Genomic DNA, 20,739 nt, shown 5'->3' on the forward strand with positions numbered 1-20,739 from the left:
TCTACTGAGTCGTTTTATGAGTCTAAATTTTATGATAATGTGTTTTTGTTGTTTTTTATGTCAGTTGTTTTTCATTCAAAGGTTGTTTTCTGCTGAGTTTTTTTTTTTATGGGAGGCGGGCAACATTTTGCTCATTTTCCTTCCAGCTCTTAGCTTTTAAACATACTATTTTGATGTTTTTAGTATGTTGTTGTCATGCCTAACGAGCCCCATATGGCCCCGGGGCCGCAGGTTTCTCACGATAGCATTAAGTCAGGCACTCTGCAAACATCAGAGCGTCTTTTGGCTCCTGATGAGACAAAAAAAAAATCCAAAAAAGGCTCAATTGAAAGCAGACGTTCAGTGGACACAAGCGGGTGCCGCATGTCGACATGATCCAATAAGAGGGCAGGAGATGGGGACATTAGCCTCAAAGGGAAGGCCGGAGGAAGGAGCTGAAGCAAGTAAACAAAAGGCCAAAGTTTACATTGACAATGGCACAAGCTTTCTTGAGTCCTTTTAGTGAAACTTTAGAGCTCCAGGCGTGGAATGTGCAGAGTAAACACAGACAACACGGGGAAGACGATGAAGACGAGACACTCGGGTTCTGTGACATGAGTGCAAGATGTAAAACATAACATCAGGGCTACAAAGTTCCACTTTATTACGGACAGTCTGAAATTGTCGATTCTTTTATTTATGTATTCAAAAATAAATATATAAAAGATAATTGTGTTTAATTGTCTTCATATTTCCAGATTTTTTTGTTTGTTTTACTGTGAACACATTATTTGCAGAGGATATGAACAGGCTGGCACGCAAATAGCAAAAATATTTTACGGGCTATGCTTTTTTTTCCCCATTCAACTCTATTGGGTGTCAAAATTCTTCCGTTTCAATCAGGCATGTTTTCTGCCGTTTTCTGTCATAACCTGGTGAGCACTGCCCCCAAGCGGAATAGATATGTAATTACATGTGCCATAAAAATAAAAAAACTGCCGATAACCATAGTTTTTTATTTGTTTGTTTGTTTGTTTGTTTGTTTGTTTGTTTGTTTGTTTGTTTGGAGTTTTTTTTAGGATATTCCTGTTTAGTAATGATATTAAATGAATTCTATGGCAGAAATGACATTTTAGTCTGTCACTGGCATCAATCCCTTCAATAACCGCAATCGCCGCTGGGTGGCAGTAATTTTACAGTTTTATTCTCACACAGGCCTTGAATGAAAAAATAAGAGTTAATTCCTCTCCAAGTTGACTACACTTCGTTCATCAAATATTGATTGGTTCATTGAGTCATTTGATGGCGTTAAGTGGGGCAGGCATACATCGAGAATCAAGAAAGCCCCTTTAGAGGTTAAATATGTCCGGGTTCATTAAATGTAGATATTCCAAAAGAGTATCTGCGCACTATGCATTATCTTTTACAGTATGTGAAGCGAGGCGCATTGGTGTGGAAAGCATGTGAGAAGTACACCTGCTGGCTCCATAATCGAGACCCCCCTCTATTTATTTATTTTTATTATGGACGCTGCCGACCCTCCCCACCCCCCGCATTGTATACAAGGCAGATGTGCACACACATAACCGCATTACCTGCACTAATGCAGGCAGGTGCTTCCCCCTTGATTCAATCACAAGCCCCCAACCCTGCTTTGTTTTGTCCCTGACACACGACATGTGGAAACACGATGCTGCATGTAAGTATTCCAAATCAACGCTATCCATCTTAAAGGTCATCGACTGGTACGCTCTGAGGCCTCCCTAGTAGAAAGGCAATTCAGCGCAATATTATAAAGATGTCATCTTGAAATGAAATAAAATATATAAATGCAAAGTCATTGATGTGGAGTGAGCCACGCGACTTCCTGTGTGCTCCCAGATGGGATTACAGGTACAAGGGCCACTCCTGATGATGGAGTCATACCAGTTGGTGGTCAAACAAACAAAATGATCTGATCAATGCCCCCCCCCCAAACACACACATACAAAGAGCCTGGTCGAGTAATCAAGCACAGCAAAAGTAATGCAGATGAGCGGTTGCTATGACGACAAGATGAGGACGACAAGCTTTACAAACCCGGCGACATTCAATAGGCTTTAGCGATCCAGGTGCTCATGAGTGGAAAACACATTCAAATAAGAAGTGCTGTTGTGGGGTTTACAACAAACACCCATCCATCCATTTTCTGAACCGCTTAGTCCCCACGGGGGTCGCAGGCGTGCTTGAGCCTATCCCCGCCGCCATCGGGGGACACCCTGAACCGGTTGCCAGCCGATCGCAGGGCACACAGAGACAAACAACCATTTGCACTCGCACTCACACCTAGGGACAATTTGGAGTCTTCAATCAACCTCCCAAGCATGTTTTTGGGATGTGGGAGGAAACCGGAGTGCCCGGAGAAAACCCACGCGGGCCCGGGGAGAACATGCAAACTCCGCACAGGGAGGGCCGGAGGAGGGCCGGAGACGGAATCGAACCCGCACCCTCCTAACTGTGAGGCGGACGTGCTACCCAGTGCGCCACCGAGCCGTACAACAAACACTCACTAAAAATATTTTTACATACCGAAGCGTATGAAAGAAGTTGGACAGTGGTACAGTGGTTACAAGTTCAACTCAAATTATCTTTCTGCATTGAAATGAATGGAAGTACCATTCATTTGTTCAGACACACACAAAAGATTAGGCTATCAAAGTAGGGCCGGTGTTGACTCTTTCTTTATTCCTTCCTTCCTTTCTAATATTTTAAAAAGTACAAAGCATTACATAATAGAAGGTCTACTACGTTTAGGGTTGCAAAAAGAGGTGTCGGCCCCACACTGCACTTTATGAATAATGAAGCACTTGGGAGAAAAATGACGTAAACTCTGCGGTGCTCTTTGCAGGCAGGCAGGCGAGAGAGGCGAGGCGAGGCAGGCCGGCGTCGAGGCGCGCGCACACGGGCATGATGCGCCCGTGACGTCGGTTCCGTCTGGGACCTTTAATCCCTCTGCCGCAGCAGTAGAGGAGCGAGGAGGGGGGCAGCCAGCAACCGGCATGGACCGCACGAGCTAACGGCGAGCAGGACCCCCTCCCGTTAGGCAAAAAAAGACGCATTCTCGGTGGGTCCTGGTTGAAAGCTCTCCATATCAATCCAAACCAAATCGGGATCCGGTGCCGGTTCCGTTCAGGCCAGACCTCCTCCCTTCTTTCCTGCCTCCCTCCCTCCCTCCTCCTCCTCCGCCACCAGACATCCTCCCTCCACATTGTCATCATTTACAAGCGTAGCGAGGCGGATCGGTGCTGCAAAACATGCAGGATGAGCCTGCGGTGGTGACACGCACTCCGACGCCGCCGTCCACCGACGAGGAGCCTGCCAGCCGCTGCACGGTGCCAGCGGATTACGAGCAGCGAGGCTTCCGTCCGACGTGGCCTGCCCGTGACCTTCAATTCGGTCGGGAAAGACAGCGGCGATCCGGAGAGTTCGCCCCGGAACCGGCGGCCGCGTCGTCGGCCGCCCTCGACCCGCGCGAGGACGCAGCCGATGCCGCGACGCCACCATCAACATCGCCGCCGCCGACTTCCGTGAATCCGCTCCGCGACCTCCCGATGGACTCCCCCGTGGGCCACTACGTCAGCAACGGCAATGACTACAACATGTTGTCCGGAGGTCTGGGCGCCGGCTTCCCGGAGATGCAGAGCACCACTGGCAGTGGCGGCTCGTCGTCGCCCTCTCTCCCGGGCTTCGGCACGCCTTGGTCGGTGCAGACGTGCGGCTCATCGCCCCCTCCTCCGCCTCTTCCTGCTCCCCCGCCTCCTCCCGCTCCACCTGCGCCCGCCTGCACCTCCGGCGACAGCAGTGGCAGCGGCTTCTACACGGGGATGCGTTCGTCATCCGTCAACCCGGCCTTCTATCAGGGCTTCTCGGCTAATCCGTGCTCCGGAATGAACGTGCAGGGCTTCGGCGGACCCTTCTCGCCGCAGATCCGCCGCTCTCCCATCAGCCCGCAGATGCACAACCAGCAGGGCGCCTTCCTGCAGCAGAGGAACAACTACAACCAACATCAGGTGGGCTCCAGACATTGCCAGACGCATCCCAGAAATCGAGCATTTTTCTGCATAGTCGACCTCCGTTATATTGCGGTCAATCATGGTTTCGCTGATTTTTAAGCAATCTTTTTCCCCACCGCGTTCTTAATTCAAGACTTTTTCATGTGTCCTACATGTACATCCGATTTTGTGTTGATTGGTGAAACTGATGTTGGGGCAAATTTCTTATTTTACCTTTGTTTTATTAACTTTCCACATATGAGTGTTTTTATTGCCAAAATGTCTGATTGTCTAGATCAGCTAGAAAGTTATTGGAAAAGAAATGATCCAAAGCATACAGCATCATGTGCCCAACAACAACTACATTGATGGAACAGAGCAACTCGTGATCCCAAGCATACCACATCATATTCAACGTTCATTAGCTCCACGTGTGTTCACTAATTGCTTTTGTTGCCCCCCCAGCCTATGATGAAGCAGTCTCCCTGGGGGGCTCACCAGGGCAACGGCTGGAGCTCGGGTGGTGTGTCCTGGGGGCGCGACCATCGCAAGGGGGCAGGCGGCGCGGGCACGGCAGGCCAGGGCGGCCACGCGTCGTCGCCCCTCAAGAAGGCCTTCCACAGCAACGTCATCGCGCCACCCAAGTTCCCGCGCTCGACCACCTCGCTGGGGCCTAAGTCGTGGCTGGAGGACAACGTGTTTCGCGCCGACGGCAACAGTAACACTTTGTTGCCCCTCCAGGTACGACAAGCGAGGTCATGGTGTTAGCTTGAACGTGGAAATTAGCATCTCAATTAGTCAGTAGGTTGTTGGGAGGATGAGTTTCAGGGACGTCGGGTGTGGCTGTCAAGTTTTGAAACGCTCTTTGTTTTCTCACGAGAGCTAAGCTAACATTAGCAACCGCTGGGACTGATGAAACCCAATACGCACGGAGTGTTTAATGTCATTCCGGAAAATGAAATGATGTCATTTTTTGCCGCCGGCTCACTTGGGGAGTGATGTGATTTGACTGCAAAGTGCTGGACACGGCTCGTGTGTCATCCTGGTTTCGTGATCGTATCTCGCTAGTAATGGCCAAAATGAGATTGCTGTGTTTTCTGAGAGAGCACAAAAGAAGTGAAAGACAAAATGACTTGTGTGCGACAAAGCACAAGGCTTCCCGTTTCAGGAAGTGTCAGCGAGTGCGCGGATGGCGCTGATCTTCATTTCCATAAACACTGTCACATGAGGAATTCAAATTCCAAGACCTTTTCCTTCCTTCCTCGCTGTCTGCTTAGTGTTTGGTAGTCGGTGATGCTTGTCACTAGCGTCTCTTTGTTTTCAACCTGAGTTAGCAAGAACATCATAAGAAAAGGGGAAAAAAAATCCTTTATTTCAAATCACACTCCTGCAACACAAGCGTCATAGACCACAAACAAAATGTCTCCATGAACCCCCAAAAAAAATGGATTAGCATGAAATTGGATGCTACTCAGGGAGGCTTTGGTGGATGACTAATTGGGTCACGGCATCTTTTAGCGGGCCGATTCCATTTCAACATGTAGCATGAGCTCATCATGCTAGCTGGGGACCAGAATAGTCCCGTATGAGTGTGTCGTGCGTTTCAATGCCATACTCTCGGTTCCTGTTTCCACTCCCGGATTCCTTTGACCCGTAAATCCGGGGAATTGCCCATATACAGCGCTGGGCAGCATACCTCGCGGACCCCTAAACCCAACAACGGAAAGAATGTTGATCCCGGCCGAGCCGAAGACTGCCCAGGCTTTATTATTGAAAGTAATATTCCCAAGACAAATTGTGATGAGATAAACCTCACTCAAATCTTTCCGTTTTGTGCTTCTAGGACCGCTCCAGGCTGTACGAGAGCCTCAACATGCATTCGCTGGAGAGCTCCCTGATTGACATCATGCGAGCCGAGCAGGATCCTCTGAAAGGTGAGCGCTGCTTCTCACTTTCCCAACTGTGAGGCCTCCTGAGAAGCTGTGTTGTGTTTCTGCGTCAAAGCTTATTTGCTCCCCCGCTGAGCGCCTAATACGTGTGGGCCTCCAGCTGGGTATTTACACCGCCAAGCGGCTCTGATCACATGAACCCGGCCGATACAAAAGTTGAAGGCTACCGGTGTACTGAATAGATTCGAAAATTTGCACCTTTTTTGGGGGGGTGTTTGTGCGAAAGCATGACTTAGCTGCCTTGAGACAAAAGTTTAATTTCGCCAAAGAACAGTTTTATCTCAAATCATCTTTCCCCATTGAAATGAATGGAAATCCCATTAATCTGTTCCGGCCTTCCAAATAATATCAACAAAAATGGTTGTGCAGTGGACTCCAGCTATATATACCGAATATCTGCATCGACTGTAATTGCCATTGTAAATTCCCATGGAAATTTACCAGGACTTTCGCCACCTCTTTGCAACCATACTAACCACGAGGCCTATGGTACCAAACTCACAAACGGTGCTTCTACATTTAAATCATTGTTGTTCCTCCTGAAGCAGCAGCTGGCAAGGACACGGGCCAAGTGGGGAGTGCGGGATAACGCGCAATGCTAATTTTAGACGCCGTCGCCCTTTCACACGCTGCGTTTGACAGCCAGGAGAGTCGAAGGAGAGGAAGAAGGAGAGCTGGCCAGGCTGGGCTGCTGTTGGCTATTTTTAGCAGCTCCTAAACACATGGGACCCCACATATTGGCATGGTGGGGTTGGCTTCCTATGCCATTTTAAAAATGAACTTGCTTTTGCTGGGTTCGCCCTTTAAAACGAGCAATTACTGTTCAACACTCATTATTGAGGGATTATGGCGCAATGGCTAGCATATTTAGCTAACATGCAAGTGACCAAGTGTGCGTTTGTTCATCCAGGCCGCATTGGATGCCTGAACCAGACTGCCGACGGGCTCCTCATGCTTAACGGTAATTATCGCTTCATTTTACTACGTGCACCACTAATTAGGTGCAAAATTTTGCCGCAATCTGCCACTTCTAGATGTTACGAGTGGAGTTAGCCGGTACGCGATGAATGGCTGAATGAAATGTTCAGTTGTGGCATAATGAGCTTTTTATATCCCATACATTTGTATTTAATCATTTAGAACATTTTTTATTCAAGTACAAGTCTTTTTAATTAGAATGTGCAATATTTATAGGATGTAAAAAAAAAAAAATTGTGAACAACAGGTAGTCTAGCATTTGATTAGTTCCAAAGACCTGAAACATTCTCCTCTACTTACACGCAGCCAGGAGCTATGGCAGACGTCGAGGTAAAACTTCAACTAATTCAGCACGTTTGCTTATCATTTGGCTCTTTTCACTTCAGACGTGGCTTGTTTTTAACCTGCTGTGTGTTTGCTCATTTTGCAACATGACAAGACAGTTAAATATAAAAAAAAAAGAATTGGCTCAAGATTTGGAAATTGTCATTATTTGCTGTTAAAACATTGTCATCCGTGCTCTGGTTGGTATTGTGACGTTTGTTGGATTAAGCAGGGTCGCTTTTTTTTTTTGTGCAGTTTTGTGTTTTAAATAAATTGTGCCTAATCCTCGTCAGTGCTGAAATAACACAATGACACGTGACTACCTTCGCCCTTGACTTCACCTGCTCTCAATCTCCGCCTCCAGGGCGCTCTTCTCTTTTCCCCATTGACGACAATTTGCTGGATGACGGCCATGGCAACCAGGGGGTTCCGGGGGTCCTGGGCTCGGCCGGCTGCTACCCGCATCAGAACGGCGAGCGCATCGAGCGCTTTTCACGCAAGGTGTTTGTGGGCGGGTTGCCGCCCGACATAGACGAAGGTGAGAACGCAAGTACAGTGATTCTTTTTTTTTTTTATCTGCTACGCGGGCTCCCTCTCGTGATATGCCCCAAATCTGCAAGAACTATGATTGTATGGAACGCTGGCTCCCTCTAGTGGTACGCCGAAAATCTACTGCCTATTGTTTTGTTACCACGTCACTTAGTACACTTAGTATTTCCAGTGTGGTCGATACTAAGGTTGTCACCTGGGTCTGAAAAAAATCCTATAAATGTTGAACATCGAATCGACCTTTTTGTTTGTAAGCAATGGCGTCTGTCGCACATCTAATCCAAGATAAAAAAAATCACCCTTCTACGCTGCAATTATATAGCTCTAATGAGTAAAAATGACATTTACTAGTTATTTGTTTGGTTATTGCTTTATTTATTAGCAGGCCTTTATTATTTTGGAAAACAGTTTTTTGTTGTGGACACCTGGGGGCAGTATTGGGCGAAAAAAGGGGGAATCAATAATTATGTGCTGTTTGCTTATGTGGAATAAAAACAAGTAATGTAATTATTCACAGTGTGTAAGAATAACCAAATGTGGTTGCCTGTTCCTCTGTTCCTTGCTTGGCTGGGTTCGATTTTGATGTTTTTTAGACTTGGTGTGATCATCTTATGCGGTTTTACCTTCATATTTGAGGAGAATTTTTGCTGGTCACAAGGAGCAGCTAGCATAAAATGGATCACCTGGTATTAGCCACATAGCGTATTTCTCCTGTTTTAACCAGTCAGTATTAAAACATGTCGAGCGTTTCTATTTTTTCTTTACTGACCTATCATCACCTCCTCGTCATCCGTCTCTCCACCCATTTTCACGATATAATTTCACTGTTTTTAGTCGATACTGACAAAAAGCACTTGACTATTTCCCCGACGGCTGTTTCGTCTGAACACTTTGTTTCCTCTTCCACTTTAGATGAAATCACCTCCAGCTTCCGCCGCTTTGGTCACCTGGTGGTTGACTGGCCGCACAAAGCTGAGAGCAAGTCCTACTTTCCACCCAAAGGTTACGCCTTCCTGCTGTTCCAGGAGGAGACTTCTGTGCAAGCCCTGATTGAAGCCTGCATGGAGGAGGATGGCAAGCTCTACCTGTGTGTCTCCAGCCCTACCATCAAGGATAAACCTGTGAGTTCACCATCATTTGAAAAATTCTAACCATGACTTAAGGGATTAAAGAATCATTTCATCTGCAGGTGCAAATCCGCCCGTGGAACCTGAGCGACAGCGACTTTGTGATGGACGGATCTCAGCCCCTGGACCCCCGCAAGACCATTTTTGTGGGAGGTGTCCCTCGTCCCCTGAGAGCAAGTAATGATCAACGTCATTTTGTCTTTTCTTCATGGCGATCTTTGAGATCTCTGACCGCCTCATGTCCCGCCTAGTCGAACTGGCCATGATCATGGACCGCCTCTACGGGGGCGTCTGCTACGCCGGGATCGACACTGACCCGGAGCTTAAGTACCCCAAAGGGGCGGGGCGGGTGGCTTTCTCCAACCAGCAGAGCTACATCGCTGCTATCAGCGCCAGATTTGTGCAGCTGCAGCATGGCGACATCGACAAGCGGGTATGATTCTTTGGTCCTCTTTGTAGCGTTGGACTGACCAAGTGAAGGACTGACTGATCAGTACATGTTTTGCCATGTTGACTTTTGTCCACGTGTCTCAGGTGGAGGTGAAGCCGTACGTGCTGGACGACCAGCTGTGCGACGAGTGCCAGGGCGCTCGCTGCGGCGGCAAGTTTGCTCCCTTCTTCTGCGCCAACGTCACCTGCTTGCAGTACTACTGCGAGTTCTGCTGGGCCAACATCCACTCACGCGCCGGCCGTGAGTTCCACAAGCCTCTGGTCAAGGAAGGCGCCGACCGCCCGCGGCAGATCCACTTCCGTTGGAACTAGAAGCTAGTAGTAGAACCCCCTCCAGCTAGCTAAACCCGGGGTGTCCAAACCTGGAGCCATTTTTTAGCCTTCCGCGAGATATCTAAATATCAATTCATACCCGACCCGACAAAAAAAGCCTTGAATCCTTCACAAAAGCAAACAACCGTCGTTTCATCATCTTTTTCAAAAGTCGATATATTTCTTTCACAGTTTTTTTGGTGGATTCGTCTTTGTTGAGCCTTGACTCCTTTGATTTTTCCTTTTGCGGACAAAATAATCCAAACGCCTTTGCACTAAACGCTCGAAACGACACTCTAGGTAGCGGCCGAGCTGTTTCGCATCCACTATCATCGTTCTTTTACCACCGCCCATCTCAGGCAGGCTCTTTTTTTTTTTTTTTTTGTGGTACTTTCATATTTTAATCAACAAAACAAATTGAGTTTTTAGACATTTTAAATTGTTTAGATGTGAGACGAAACAATAGAGAGACGGGGATATTTGCGCATGGGGGCAACTGCTTGCCCGCTCGGGTCCCGCGCTCATGCCTGCTAAGGACACTAACCAAAGGTTGCGAAGCACGATAGGAACCAGAAATGCCGACATGCGCTTGTAGCACGCAAAACTACTGACCGTTAGCCTCTTTTACAAAGGAGATCATACCTCAGTGTCTTTTCACTAGCCACTCGATTCAACATTTACAGTATACGTAACAAGCTATCGTAGGAAATCTCGCTGCTATTAAGAAAATAATCAACACATATACGACTAGTTGTGTAGGACAAATATTTGACACTCCTGTTATATTGTAGGATAAGGTCAGACGAGAAACCAAAAGTAGTTTGAGGGAGTTTCTGCGGAAAATGGTTAGTCATGGATTTAAAGACGAGATAAGCGGCTCTGGAAAAAAATGAGACCCAAAATAGACAGGACTTTGTTGTGGGTGGACCATTTTAATTTGTTTCAAACAAATGCTATCCATTACAATATTTAGATTTAGAATTTATGTTGTCGGAAGTTTATAGAATCAAATAAAAATGTTCAATTTACTCAAAAAATTAGCGGACATACAAAAACCAGAATAGCCCAAAACATTCTCGAAAACGGAATCTTACCAAAACTAGGGCAAACCAAATTTCCACCAATAACAAAATCAGATAAACAGATCATTTTGCAGTGCTCTCGTTTTTTTCCCAAAGCTGCACATAACGTTTGTTTGGATTTTCACTTTGGGAAAATTCAAGGCAAGTTGTTGCTGTTAAAAACAACAATGCAGTGATGCGTTTCTGGCAGCGCATGTTTGGAATCAACTCGCATGCTAGGACGGATGTAAGGAAAATTGCTAACGATAAAAAAAATAAAATAAACTCAGTTTTCAGTAGCATGAAGCTAAAAGGGGTGTGTGTGGCGGGGTGAAACACCAGCGCGAAATAAGAAAAAAAATATTTAAACCTGCATGCTTCAGTGTTTATCTGTCCGTTTACGATGAAAAGACAATTCTGCTGTAGGCTATTAGTGGACAAAAAAAACAAAAAGTGTGGTGTTCGGTGGTTGTGTTTTATTTCCCCCCTTGTCGTGCGTGTGTGCGTGTGAGTGTGTGTAGAATAAGGCTCTGGTTAACGATATCGCCAAGGGGCGGGGTAGGAGGCGGTGTTCACCGTTTCAAAGGTGACAGGGGCAAACGATTCAATTGGACGATGTTTCGGGGCAATCTCCCTCGGTCGGTACTGTTCAACTTGCTGTGTTGTCATGGTTACGCTGTTGCTTGTGTTGACTACTTCCCCTCACTGGACCTTCCCTGAGTGTATTTTTTTAATACGGTAATATATTATAATTATTATTATCATGCACTACTTTTCTATATGTTTCTTATCCATCCGTGCAAATTCTTTTAAAAAGCTTCCCCTTATTTATTGTCCCACGGATGATTTATTGTGCAATTTTTATTTTTTCACGTGCCGCGTGTGAAGTCTTAAGTTATGTGTGTGCGTGGATAGAGAAGGAATTGAATATTTTCTAATATAATTCTTAATGTGGTCCCTAATGTTTGAATACGGTCACCTGTAACACTTGACTTGTGTTGTTATTGTTTTGTTTGTTGTCCGTTTTTGTAAAGGAAAAACAAAATCACATTTATTTCACTATTTTTGGAGACGAACAGATATTTGATTTTGATTGTATTTTTCTATTCAAAAGTGATTCTATTCCCCTCCTATAAACCTTCCTGTTGCAGCAAATTTGACCCAAGGATGTTTTAGTATCAAATGTGTCAGGGACCAAAAAGAAAATCATTTTATATTATTTTTGTTCACGTGACTTTCAATATTTTTTTAATTTTTAACGATAAACTAAAAATATTTGGTGTTTTTTTTTTTTTTTTTTTTAAAGAGTGAATCGCCCCGATTATACACATATTTTCTCCAGACTTCTGTTAAGATGTCTATTGCCACTCCCAGCTGAAGTTTACTGTAGATTGGTTTCTCACTTGCTCAATGCTCACACACAATGCAAAATATCATTGACAGGCTAAAATATGTAGCATTGATGCTAAGACCACTGATATTCAAACAGAAATGATGTTTCATGCATTTAGTTAAATGAACAAAACAACGCTTGGAACTGTTTTGAAATGTAGTTGCTAAAAGGATCAAAACAATGTTCAAGGGATTTTTTTTCATCCTGACACAATTAATTAAACATGCCCAGGGTCAAATTGACCCGGTGACAGGAGGGTTTGTTATGTCCAAACCTTTAGTTCCAACATAAAAGGTTATCACGCACACACGCGCATGCGCATCCAGACAGTTTGTAGTATGATTCTTATTTTCATGCACACGCGTGTGACGGAAGGCAGCATGAAGGTTTTGTTCTTCTTCTTCTTTCCGGAAGACACTTGAGATTCTCCCGCTCTGAAACTTGAATTCTTCTTCTTCTGTCTCTCTCTAATGACACATTTTGAAAGGCTGACTAACCTCGATTCTGTGTTGTGACGTGCAATACCGTTTCTAATGTTTGTACAAAAAGTAAGAATTACCGTGTAAAACCTTTTGAAAATGCAGATTTTATTTTTTTCATTGCATATTTTGCAGATTTTTCTGATCCACAGTGTCATTTTTTTACTGTCTAATGAGGAGAAAAAAGGAACCAGACCCCATTTTTTCATTGCAACTATTTTTAAATCCAGATATCTTTGTACCGATGTAAATGATTGTAGTTATTTTGGATAGTGTTTTGCTAACAAAAAGAGAGACTTTTTCATGTATATTTTCACCTTGGTTAACCTTCTTTCATTTCACCCAACGGTAGCAGAATTCTTGGGAGGTTTTTTTTTTTTTTTTTTTTTTTCAATGTCATTGGTATTATTTTGTATTCTGGTGTGGAACTACAGAAGATGCTAATTGCTGAGATATTTTAATGAAGCTGCATTTTTCTTATTTCATTGTTTCTAAAATCAGAGTTGACCTAAAATACAAAACGTTGATTGTTATGGTGCATTTGGATGGCGATCATTATTACTGGCTGGTAGTTTGATATGCAAAATGAACATTGCGTTTTATTTTTTACCTGGCCTTGTTTTGTATTTCACTAGTGATTACAATTTTTTTGTTGTTTCAATTCACTTGCTAAATAAAGACCCACTCTGTTTGGACACACTACGGCTGATTTTTTATTTTATTTTTATTTATCTATTACAAAAGATATTTGACTTACGTACTAATGCCAATATTCAATTTAGTGATTGTCTTTTTTTTCCAATAGGAGCGTCTTTACGCCCACTCAGGCCACAATATACAATACAAACAAATTATTTATTTATTTATTATTTTATTTTTTATTATTTATTTATTATATTTGTTTGATGAACATTTTGAACACGCACATACATTCCGACCATGCATTGCTTCTTTTCCTGCGCAACACTCACTTCCAGTTCTTTTTTGTGGTCAGGAGCGGTAGTCAATGCTGCTGCCATCTAGCGGTGTAACGGCATATACGCTTTAACAAAACGGGTTTAGAAAGGCCAATCCAGGAAAATCCACATTTGCAAGAGTAAATACAGGATCATACACTAAAGTGCAAAGGAAAAAAAAAATAAATACATCTTTAAAATATTACTTCCTTACTAAGTGGGACTTCACCCCATAAATCATTATCCTACGCCAGCTTCACGCTCAGGAAGGAACATCAATTCTCATCATCGTAGTAAGCGAGACCGTCACTTTAGAAAAGCATTTCTCTAGTTAAGAACTATAGAAATGATCCCTGAAAGTATAGTCTTGACTCCATCACGGGCGGCGGCGGGAAGTCATCTGCGAGAGTACCATTTTTACCCAGAGGGCAACCTTTGTAAAGGACTATGTTAGATTAGATTGAGCGTCGACGTCATTGAAAAATAACATCATGAGGCTTTTAAAAATGCCTATAGTAGCCAAACAATCAACTTTACATCGTAGACACGTTTCAGTTCATCCACCGGCCATGAGCACTGATGACGAATACTTTGTATTGTCCATCGATCCATTTTCTGTACCGCTTGTCCCCACGGGGGGTCGCGGGCGTGCTGGAGCCAATCCCAGCAGTCATCGGGCAGTAAGCGGGGGACACCTTGAAACGTTTGCCAGTCAAACGCAGGGCACACAGAGACGAAAAACCGTCCGCACTCGCACCTACGGGCAGTTTGGAGCGCTCAATGGGCCCATGCATGTTTTGGGGAAATGGAAGGAAACCAGAGTGGAGAACGTGCACAATGCAAACAAACAGGTCAGGGAAGGGAGTTGGAACCGAACGCTATGAGCAGCAGAGAAAGCGTGGACTCACAACGACACGTTTTGAGTGTGAGCATTTCCATAGAATCGCCATCAAGTGGTGCATTTTATATTTGGCAGAAACGCAACTGTTGATTATTTGGTTACCATTCACACTTTGATCAGGGGAGAGCGCGAACGCAGTCCCCCACTACCAGAAATTATGCAGTCGAGATTCCCACATTTGGGGAATTCGCAGGGGTCAGCACAACCGGAGTGCAATGGCTGAGCCTCACCCTGGGTAAACCACCTTCTTGATCATGGTATCTCCCCTGCCAGGTAAGTATGAGTTGTACAATTCGCCGGGGCCGACGTCTTTACCGCGCACACCATCTTCAGTCAGAGGCTAATTTGCTACAAAGGTGTGAGCACACATATTCAGTGGATGAGACAGCATTCGTAGCACTGTTAACATAGTCCACCTTTAGTCATTACAAAACCAAAACATTAAATAAAAAATAGATTCAAAAACATTACCATCATGCTTTGCTTCTTTTTCTACTGCCTCCACGCCTTTGTTCACCTCCTTTTTCTTAAGAGTCGCCATCTATTGGTGATGGCAGCATCCATAATAAATGAAGTAAAAACATGCCCATCATGCATTGCCTCTTTTCACCTGAGAACCCTAAAACGGTATGAATTTGTATTTATTGAAAATCTCCAACATTACCGCAGAAAGATATATATATATATATTTCTTTTTCTGAACAAGTTTAGAAAATAACATTTTCTTAAAAATTTGAGAACAAGGATTGTACTAAAAATTCCTGGAACAATGATGGGAAAATCTCAAGCAAAGAAAGACATTTTGATTATATTTTAGAACGGTGACGTATATCCTTGCTGCCGCTCAAGTCGAGCCGTCATGAACTTGAATCAAACCGCCATCAAGTCATTACTTTCTGCTTTATCCTGTGAGAATGAAGCTAACGGATTGCGATGTCTTCCTGAGTAAATTACTCTTGATTTGACCAGTAGAGGGGGGTGCACCGTTCCTGGAGGTACTGCAATACCAGGTCGATGCGTGGAGTGGACGGAGCAAGCCCCTATTCCATCTCCCTATTACAAAAATCACGTTTTGAGTGTAAACGTTTCCATAAAATTGCCATCAAGTGGTGCGTTTTATATTTGGCTGAAACGCAATTGTTGATTATTATTTGGTTACCATTCACATTTTGATCAGGGGAGAGCGCGAACGCAGTCCCCCACTACCAGAAATTATGCAGTCGAGATTCCCACATTTGGGGAATTCGCAAGGGTCAGCACAACCGGAGTGCAATGGCTGAGCCTCACCCTGGTTGAACACCTGCGTGAAGCTGGCCCCCCACCCCACGCAAAATTTAAGCAAAATAGTCTGTTTCGTTTGTGCTTCGTTTGTGCTGGTTTGTGCAGCAAAAATTTTCGTTTGTGCTGCTATGGTTTTTTAGTTATGAACGATTCTTTTATAGGTCATCCAGAGTTCACCCAGCCCCCCATCTGCTCAAAATGAACCCAAAATGGTACCGTTCGTTTGTGCTTCGTTAGTGCTGGTTTGTGCAGCAAAAATTTTCGTTTGTGCTGCTTCCGTTTCGGAGATATTACACATTTATTTTATAGCGATGACGTCACCTAGCCCCCCACTTCGCTCCAAATGGACCCAAAATGGTACCGTTCGTTTGTGCTTCGTTTGTGCAGGTTTGTGCAGCAAAAATTTTCGTTTGTGCTGCTTTCGTTTCGGAGATATTACACATTTATTTTATAGCGATGACGTCACCCAGCCCCCCACCTCGCTCCAAATGGACCCAAAATGGTACCGTTCGTTTGTGCTTCGTTTGTGCAGGTTTGTGCAGCAAAAATTTTCGTTTGTGCTGCTATGGTTTTTTAGTTATGAACGATTCTTTTATAGGTCATCCAGAGTTCACCCAGCCCCCCATCTGCTCGAAATGGACCCAAAACGGTACCGTTCGTTTGTGCTTCGTTAGTGCTGGTTTGTGCAGCAAAATTTTTCGTTTGTGCTGCTTCCGTTTCGGAGATATTACACATTTATTTTATAGCGATGACGTCACCTAGCCCCCCACTTCGCTCCAAATGGACCCAAAATGGTACCGTTCGTTTGTGCTTCGTTTGTGCAGGTTTGTGCAGCAAAAATTTTCGTTTGTGCTGCTTCCGTTTCGGAGATATTACACATTTATTTTATAGCGATGACGTCAGGTAGCCCCGCCCCCCTGTTTTTGGCTACCTAAACAAGTATCGAATAGAACTGGACAGTCGCTTCCAAGACCTACTGGGACAGTAAGTGTTGGCATGGTTTTCATTGTTTTTTAGCTCCATTTATTGCCTTTGTATCAATTATTATATAGTTCACTTTCACACATTAGCCATTCGCTTTCTTGACACTACATTGAACAGATGATACTTAGAATGAGTCAAAGTCAAAAGTCAAAGTCAGCTTTATTGTCAATCCCTTCATATGTCAAGACACACAAAGAAACCGAAATTCCGTTTCCTCCATCCCACGGTGACGAGACATACAAGTAGGCGACACAAAACAAAAACAAGAAGGCACAAACCATAAATAATAAATAATAAATAAAATAAAATGAGCGATGAATAAAAACAGACCAATAACCCATTGAATATGAGGGGCAAAACCGAGCCAGTGAGCATACAGCAAGAACAGGACGCTACGCTGAAAGGGGGAGCGAGTTCAGGATCCTAACAGCCTGGAGTACGAAGCTGTTGGAAAGTCTGGTGGTGCGGGAGCGCAGGCTCCTGTACCGCCTCCCAGAGGGCAGAAGTTCAAACAAAGAGTGAGCGGGGTGACTCACATCACTCACAATCTTGGTCGCCTTGCGAGTGAGATGGGAGGTGTAAATGTCCTTCAAGGAGGGGAGAGAAGCACCAATAGTCTTACTAGCCGTTTTCACAATGCGCTGCAGGGCCTTCAAGTCTTGGTCAGTGCAGCTGCCACCCCAGACAGCAATACAGCTGGAGAGGACGCTCTCAATGGTGCCGCGGTAAAAAGTAGTCATGACGGCCGGAGGAGTCCCCGCTCGCCTGAGTTTCCGAAGGAAGTACAGGCGGCGCTGGGCCTTCTTCGCCAGCGACGCGGTGTTGGTGGACCAGGAGAGATCCTCACTGATGTGCACCCCCAGGAACCTGGCGCTGCTCACTCTCTCCACCACAGCACCGTCGATGGTCAGCGGCAGGTGTTGGGCGTGACCCTTCCGGAAGTCAACGACAATCTCCTTGGTCTTGTCGACGTTCAGCAGGAGGTTGTTGTCCCTGCACCACGCGGTCAGAAGGTCAACCTCCAGCCTGTATTGAGTCTCGTCTCCCTTGGTGATGAGACCCACCAGAGTCGTGTCGTCAGCAAACTTCACTATGCGGTTGCCGCTGCAGGTGGCAGCGCAGTCATGCGTCAGGAGGGTGAAGAGCAGCGGACTGAGCACGCAGCCTTGGGGGGCCCCTGTGCTCAGCGTGATGCTGGCGGAGATCTTGTCGCCAACACGTACCACCTGTGGCCTCTGACAGAGGAAGTCCAGTAGCCAGTTGCAGAGGCCGGTACTGAGGCCCAGCTTGTCAAGTTTGCTGATGAGACGCTGCGGCACAATGGTGTTGAAGGCAGAACTGAAGTCCACAAACAGCAACCTCACATACGAGTCCTTCCCCTCCAGGTGGGTGAGGGCCGAGTGGAGGGCAGAGCAGATGGCATCCTCAGAGGACCGTTTGGCTCGGTACGCAAACTGGAAGGGGTCAATGGTGGGAGGGAGAACTGATCGGATGTGCTCCAAGACAAGCCGCTCAAAGCACTTCATGACGATGGGCGTAAGTGCCACGGGGCGGTAGTCATTGAAGCAGGACGGAGCAGGCTTCTTCGGCACAGGTACGATGGTGGCTGCTTTGAAACTCGACGGGACGATGGCCTGCTGCAGGGAAGTAAAAACATGCCCATCATGCATTGCCTCTTTTCACCTGAGAACCCTAAAACGGTATGAATTTGTATTTATTGAAAATCTCCAACATTACCGCAGAAAAATATATATATTTCTTTTTCTGAACAAGTTTTGAAAATGACATTTTGAGAACAGGAATTGTACTAAAAATTCCTGGAACAATGATAGGAAAATCTCAAGCAAAGAAAGACATTTTAACCATATTTTAGAAAGTTTACGTAAATTCTGGCTGCCGCTCAAGTTGAGCCGTCATGAACAAACCCTATCAAGACGTCATTGACTTTCTGCTTTATCCTGTGAGAATGAAGCTAACGGGTTGTGATGTAAACTACTCTTGATTTGACCAGTAGAGGGGGGTGCACCGTTCCTGGAGGTACTGCAATACCAGGTCGATGCGTGGAGTGGACGGAGCAAGCCCCTATTCCATCTCCCTGTTCCAAAAATCAATTTAATATATGGTCCCCGGATAGGGGACGTATCAGATATTAAACTGATAAGAACAGATACTACACTTGATCTTAGCCAAAAGGCCGAGAAGCGATAACCAAAAGTGGGTCTCAGGAAGCTACTTAAATAAAGAGACTACCAATTCAAGTTACGGTTTGAATATATCGACTCATACTAATGCCACGTACCGACCACCCAAACAACAACTATTAACAGTTTGGAATGATAGTGCGTCACTGTGCTGTTTTCAACCTGTGCATCGGTTGCAGATTTTCGTGTGTTCACGTAGGTTTAGTGTCACGTGGTTCACGTTGACCCAATAGAATAACGATGAACTGAGCTCTGATGGGAATAGCTTTTAATGACCAACAAAACGAATTAGTCATTCGCCAAAAACAATCCGATCTTTGGATACATTTCGGGACCGAAAGCACAATAGCTGTTTGATGAACATTTTGACGGAAAAAAAAAACACGCAGCAAAAAAACACGCGGCCCACTTCGCCAAACTACTTCCTATTTCCTGCTGTGGCAAATTACATTAACCCTCGAACACCACCATCGCAGTGGAGGTGAATTGCATTCCAATCCATGCCAGCATTTCTTAACACTCATTTGAGAAATTACGATCGTCTTTTGTTTCCCGATTTGTGTTGAATAAAAATCTGAAATTACAAATGTGAAAATAACACACGGAAATCGGATCATTTCCCGCTCTCTCATACCAAAAGTACACGGACCAAGACATACAACGTTCAAAACTCACACACAAAATAGTTGCCCAATCGATAGGTGACGCTGTTTGAAATAACGAGCGCCAACGTCGTGAATCAGGTATCCATAATCCTGTGCGCCAACAATGTTTAAAGGAAAAAACACATTAATGAACACAAAATACTCGTTTAAACTGTCTATTTCGGTTGAGTCCTTCTAAGTATAGTAAATCTATGAACGTCTATTTTTTGTATTAGAAGGAATGGTTGCTGCAATTTCAGCGTGAGACCGCCTGTTAATTTGGTGAGACCAGCAATGGGGTGGCCCGTTTAGACCCGACTCAGTAGTTCACTCTTGTTTCTCTTCAGAACGTATAAATCTTTCGCCTTTTACTAAAGATTTCCGTGGGGAGGAACAACAAGAGTCTATCTCAATTTTTTGATGCACTGCGAAAGCGGAGCTACCTAATGCTGTTAAAGAAAACATCAATCACGAACTAACCTACATTCAATTCAGCAGATTTACCTTACGTAATATAGTTACATTTTCGATATAATTGATTACCCATTAGAATACTTAAATGTTACTTGATTTCGAGAAAAATATAAGGAACTGCATTTGGAGTAATTCTTTAGAAAGACAGACCTGTCAATTATGCTTTGAGGAGTGGAAGAAAAATGTTTTGGAGATACGGATGAACTCTTTAGAGAGACATCCAGCCGAGAAAAAGATATTGGTTCTAAGATCCTTCTTTAACAGTATAGTGTTAATGTAAGTTATAAACATTAAACTTTCCTTGTCACAGAGGAAGCTTGATGCTATCATTTAGGTCGTAACAGCGACATGTTAAACGTCGCAATTGAAACAATGCTCTAATTTACATGGTGGACAGTAATATCGCAGTTTGAGTTTACATTTTAAAAAGAACTACCGTATTTTCCGCCCTAAAAGGCGCGCCGGGTTATAAGGCGCACCTTCAATGAACGGCCCATTTTATAACTTTGTCCATATATAAGGCGCACCGGATTATAAGGCGCATAAAATAGAAGCTATACTGCATCAAACTGAGGTTGACTAGGGTTGCGGTATGCATCCACTAGCCAATAACCAACGAGCCCTCTGTAAACAATCGCGTTTCTCAAACGATCTCCTATAAAATGA

The 20,739-nt window shown here is 44.7% G+C and overlaps 1 protein-coding gene, 1 long non-coding RNA gene, 4 other non-coding genes and 2 pseudogenes across 7 annotated transcripts; 2 read left to right on the forward strand and 6 right to left on the reverse strand.

The window, feature by feature from the left end:
- The first annotated feature begins 2,908 nt into the window (after positions 1–2,908).
- cpeb2 (cytoplasmic polyadenylation element binding protein 2) lies at positions 2,909–13,334 on the forward strand. Of its 2 annotated transcripts, XM_037248781.1 has the most exons (10): positions 2,909–4,028; positions 4,476–4,751; positions 5,854–5,944; positions 6,870–6,920; positions 7,244–7,267; positions 7,626–7,799; positions 8,723–8,931; positions 9,000–9,114; positions 9,189–9,370; positions 9,472–13,334. In XM_037248781.1, exons 1-10 carry the CDS (start codon positions 3,273–3,275, stop codon positions 9,697–9,699), a joined length of 2,106 nt encoding a protein of 701 aa, XP_037104676.1. In that variant the 5' UTR covers positions 2,909–3,272; the 3' UTR covers positions 9,700–13,334. The 2 variants fall into 2 exon arrangements, with proteins under 2 accessions (XP_037104676.1, XP_037104677.1); XM_037248782.1 differs by lacking the exon at positions 7,244–7,267.
- A 442-nt stretch (positions 13,335–13,776) lies between these two features.
- On the reverse strand, positions 13,777–13,957 carry LOC119122425 (annotated as a pseudogene).
- Positions 13,958–14,596: 639 nt separating this feature from the next.
- On the reverse strand, positions 14,597–15,149 carry LOC119122112. The gene is made up of 2 exons (XR_005097801.1): positions 14,961–15,149; positions 14,597–14,888 (listed from the first exon to the last, which is right to left on the reverse strand). It is a non-coding gene; the product is annotated as an uncharacterized LOC119122112 (long non-coding RNA).
- LOC119122382 lies at positions 14,607–14,770 on the reverse strand. Its single transcript, XR_005097853.1, has one exon. It is a non-coding gene; the product is annotated as a U1 spliceosomal RNA (small nuclear RNA).
- Positions 15,150–15,462: 313 nt separating the features above from the next.
- Positions 15,463–15,600, reverse strand: LOC119122412 (annotated as a pseudogene).
- A 63-nt stretch (positions 15,601–15,663) lies between these two features.
- Positions 15,664–15,825, reverse strand: LOC119122393. Its single transcript, XR_005097864.1, has one exon. It is a non-coding gene; the product is annotated as a U1 spliceosomal RNA (small nuclear RNA).
- Positions 15,826–18,769: 2,944 nt separating this feature from the next.
- On the reverse strand, positions 18,770–18,960 carry LOC119122399. Its single transcript, XR_005097870.1, has one exon. It is a non-coding gene; the product is annotated as a U2 spliceosomal RNA (small nuclear RNA).
- Positions 18,961–19,926: 966 nt separating this feature from the next.
- On the forward strand, positions 19,927–20,040 carry LOC119122377. Its single transcript, XR_005097848.1, has one exon. It is a non-coding gene; the product is annotated as a U5 spliceosomal RNA (small nuclear RNA).
- The last annotated feature ends 699 nt before the right edge of the window (positions 20,041–20,739 follow it).

The sequence above is a fragment of the Syngnathus acus genome, chromosome 4 (assembly GCF_901709675.1).
Source record: "Syngnathus acus chromosome 4, fSynAcu1.2, whole genome shotgun sequence".
Classification (NCBI taxonomy): Eukaryota; Metazoa; Chordata; class Actinopteri; order Syngnathiformes; family Syngnathidae; genus Syngnathus; species Syngnathus acus.

Excerpts from the sequence above, each read along its gene's own strand:
- cpeb2 (XM_037248781.1), top strand. The coding sequence starts at position 3,273 with ATGCAGGATGAGCCTGCGGTGGTGACACGCACTCCGACGCCGCCGTCC. Across the intron at positions 4,752-5,853 it reads ACACTTTGTTGCCCCTCCAG|GACCGCTCCAGGCTGTACGA; the intron begins GTACGACAAGCG and ends TTGTGCTTCTAG. Across the intron at positions 7,268-7,625 it reads GAGCTATGGCAGACGTCGAG|GGCGCTCTTCTCTTTTCCCC; the intron begins GTAAAACTTCAA and ends CTCCGCCTCCAG.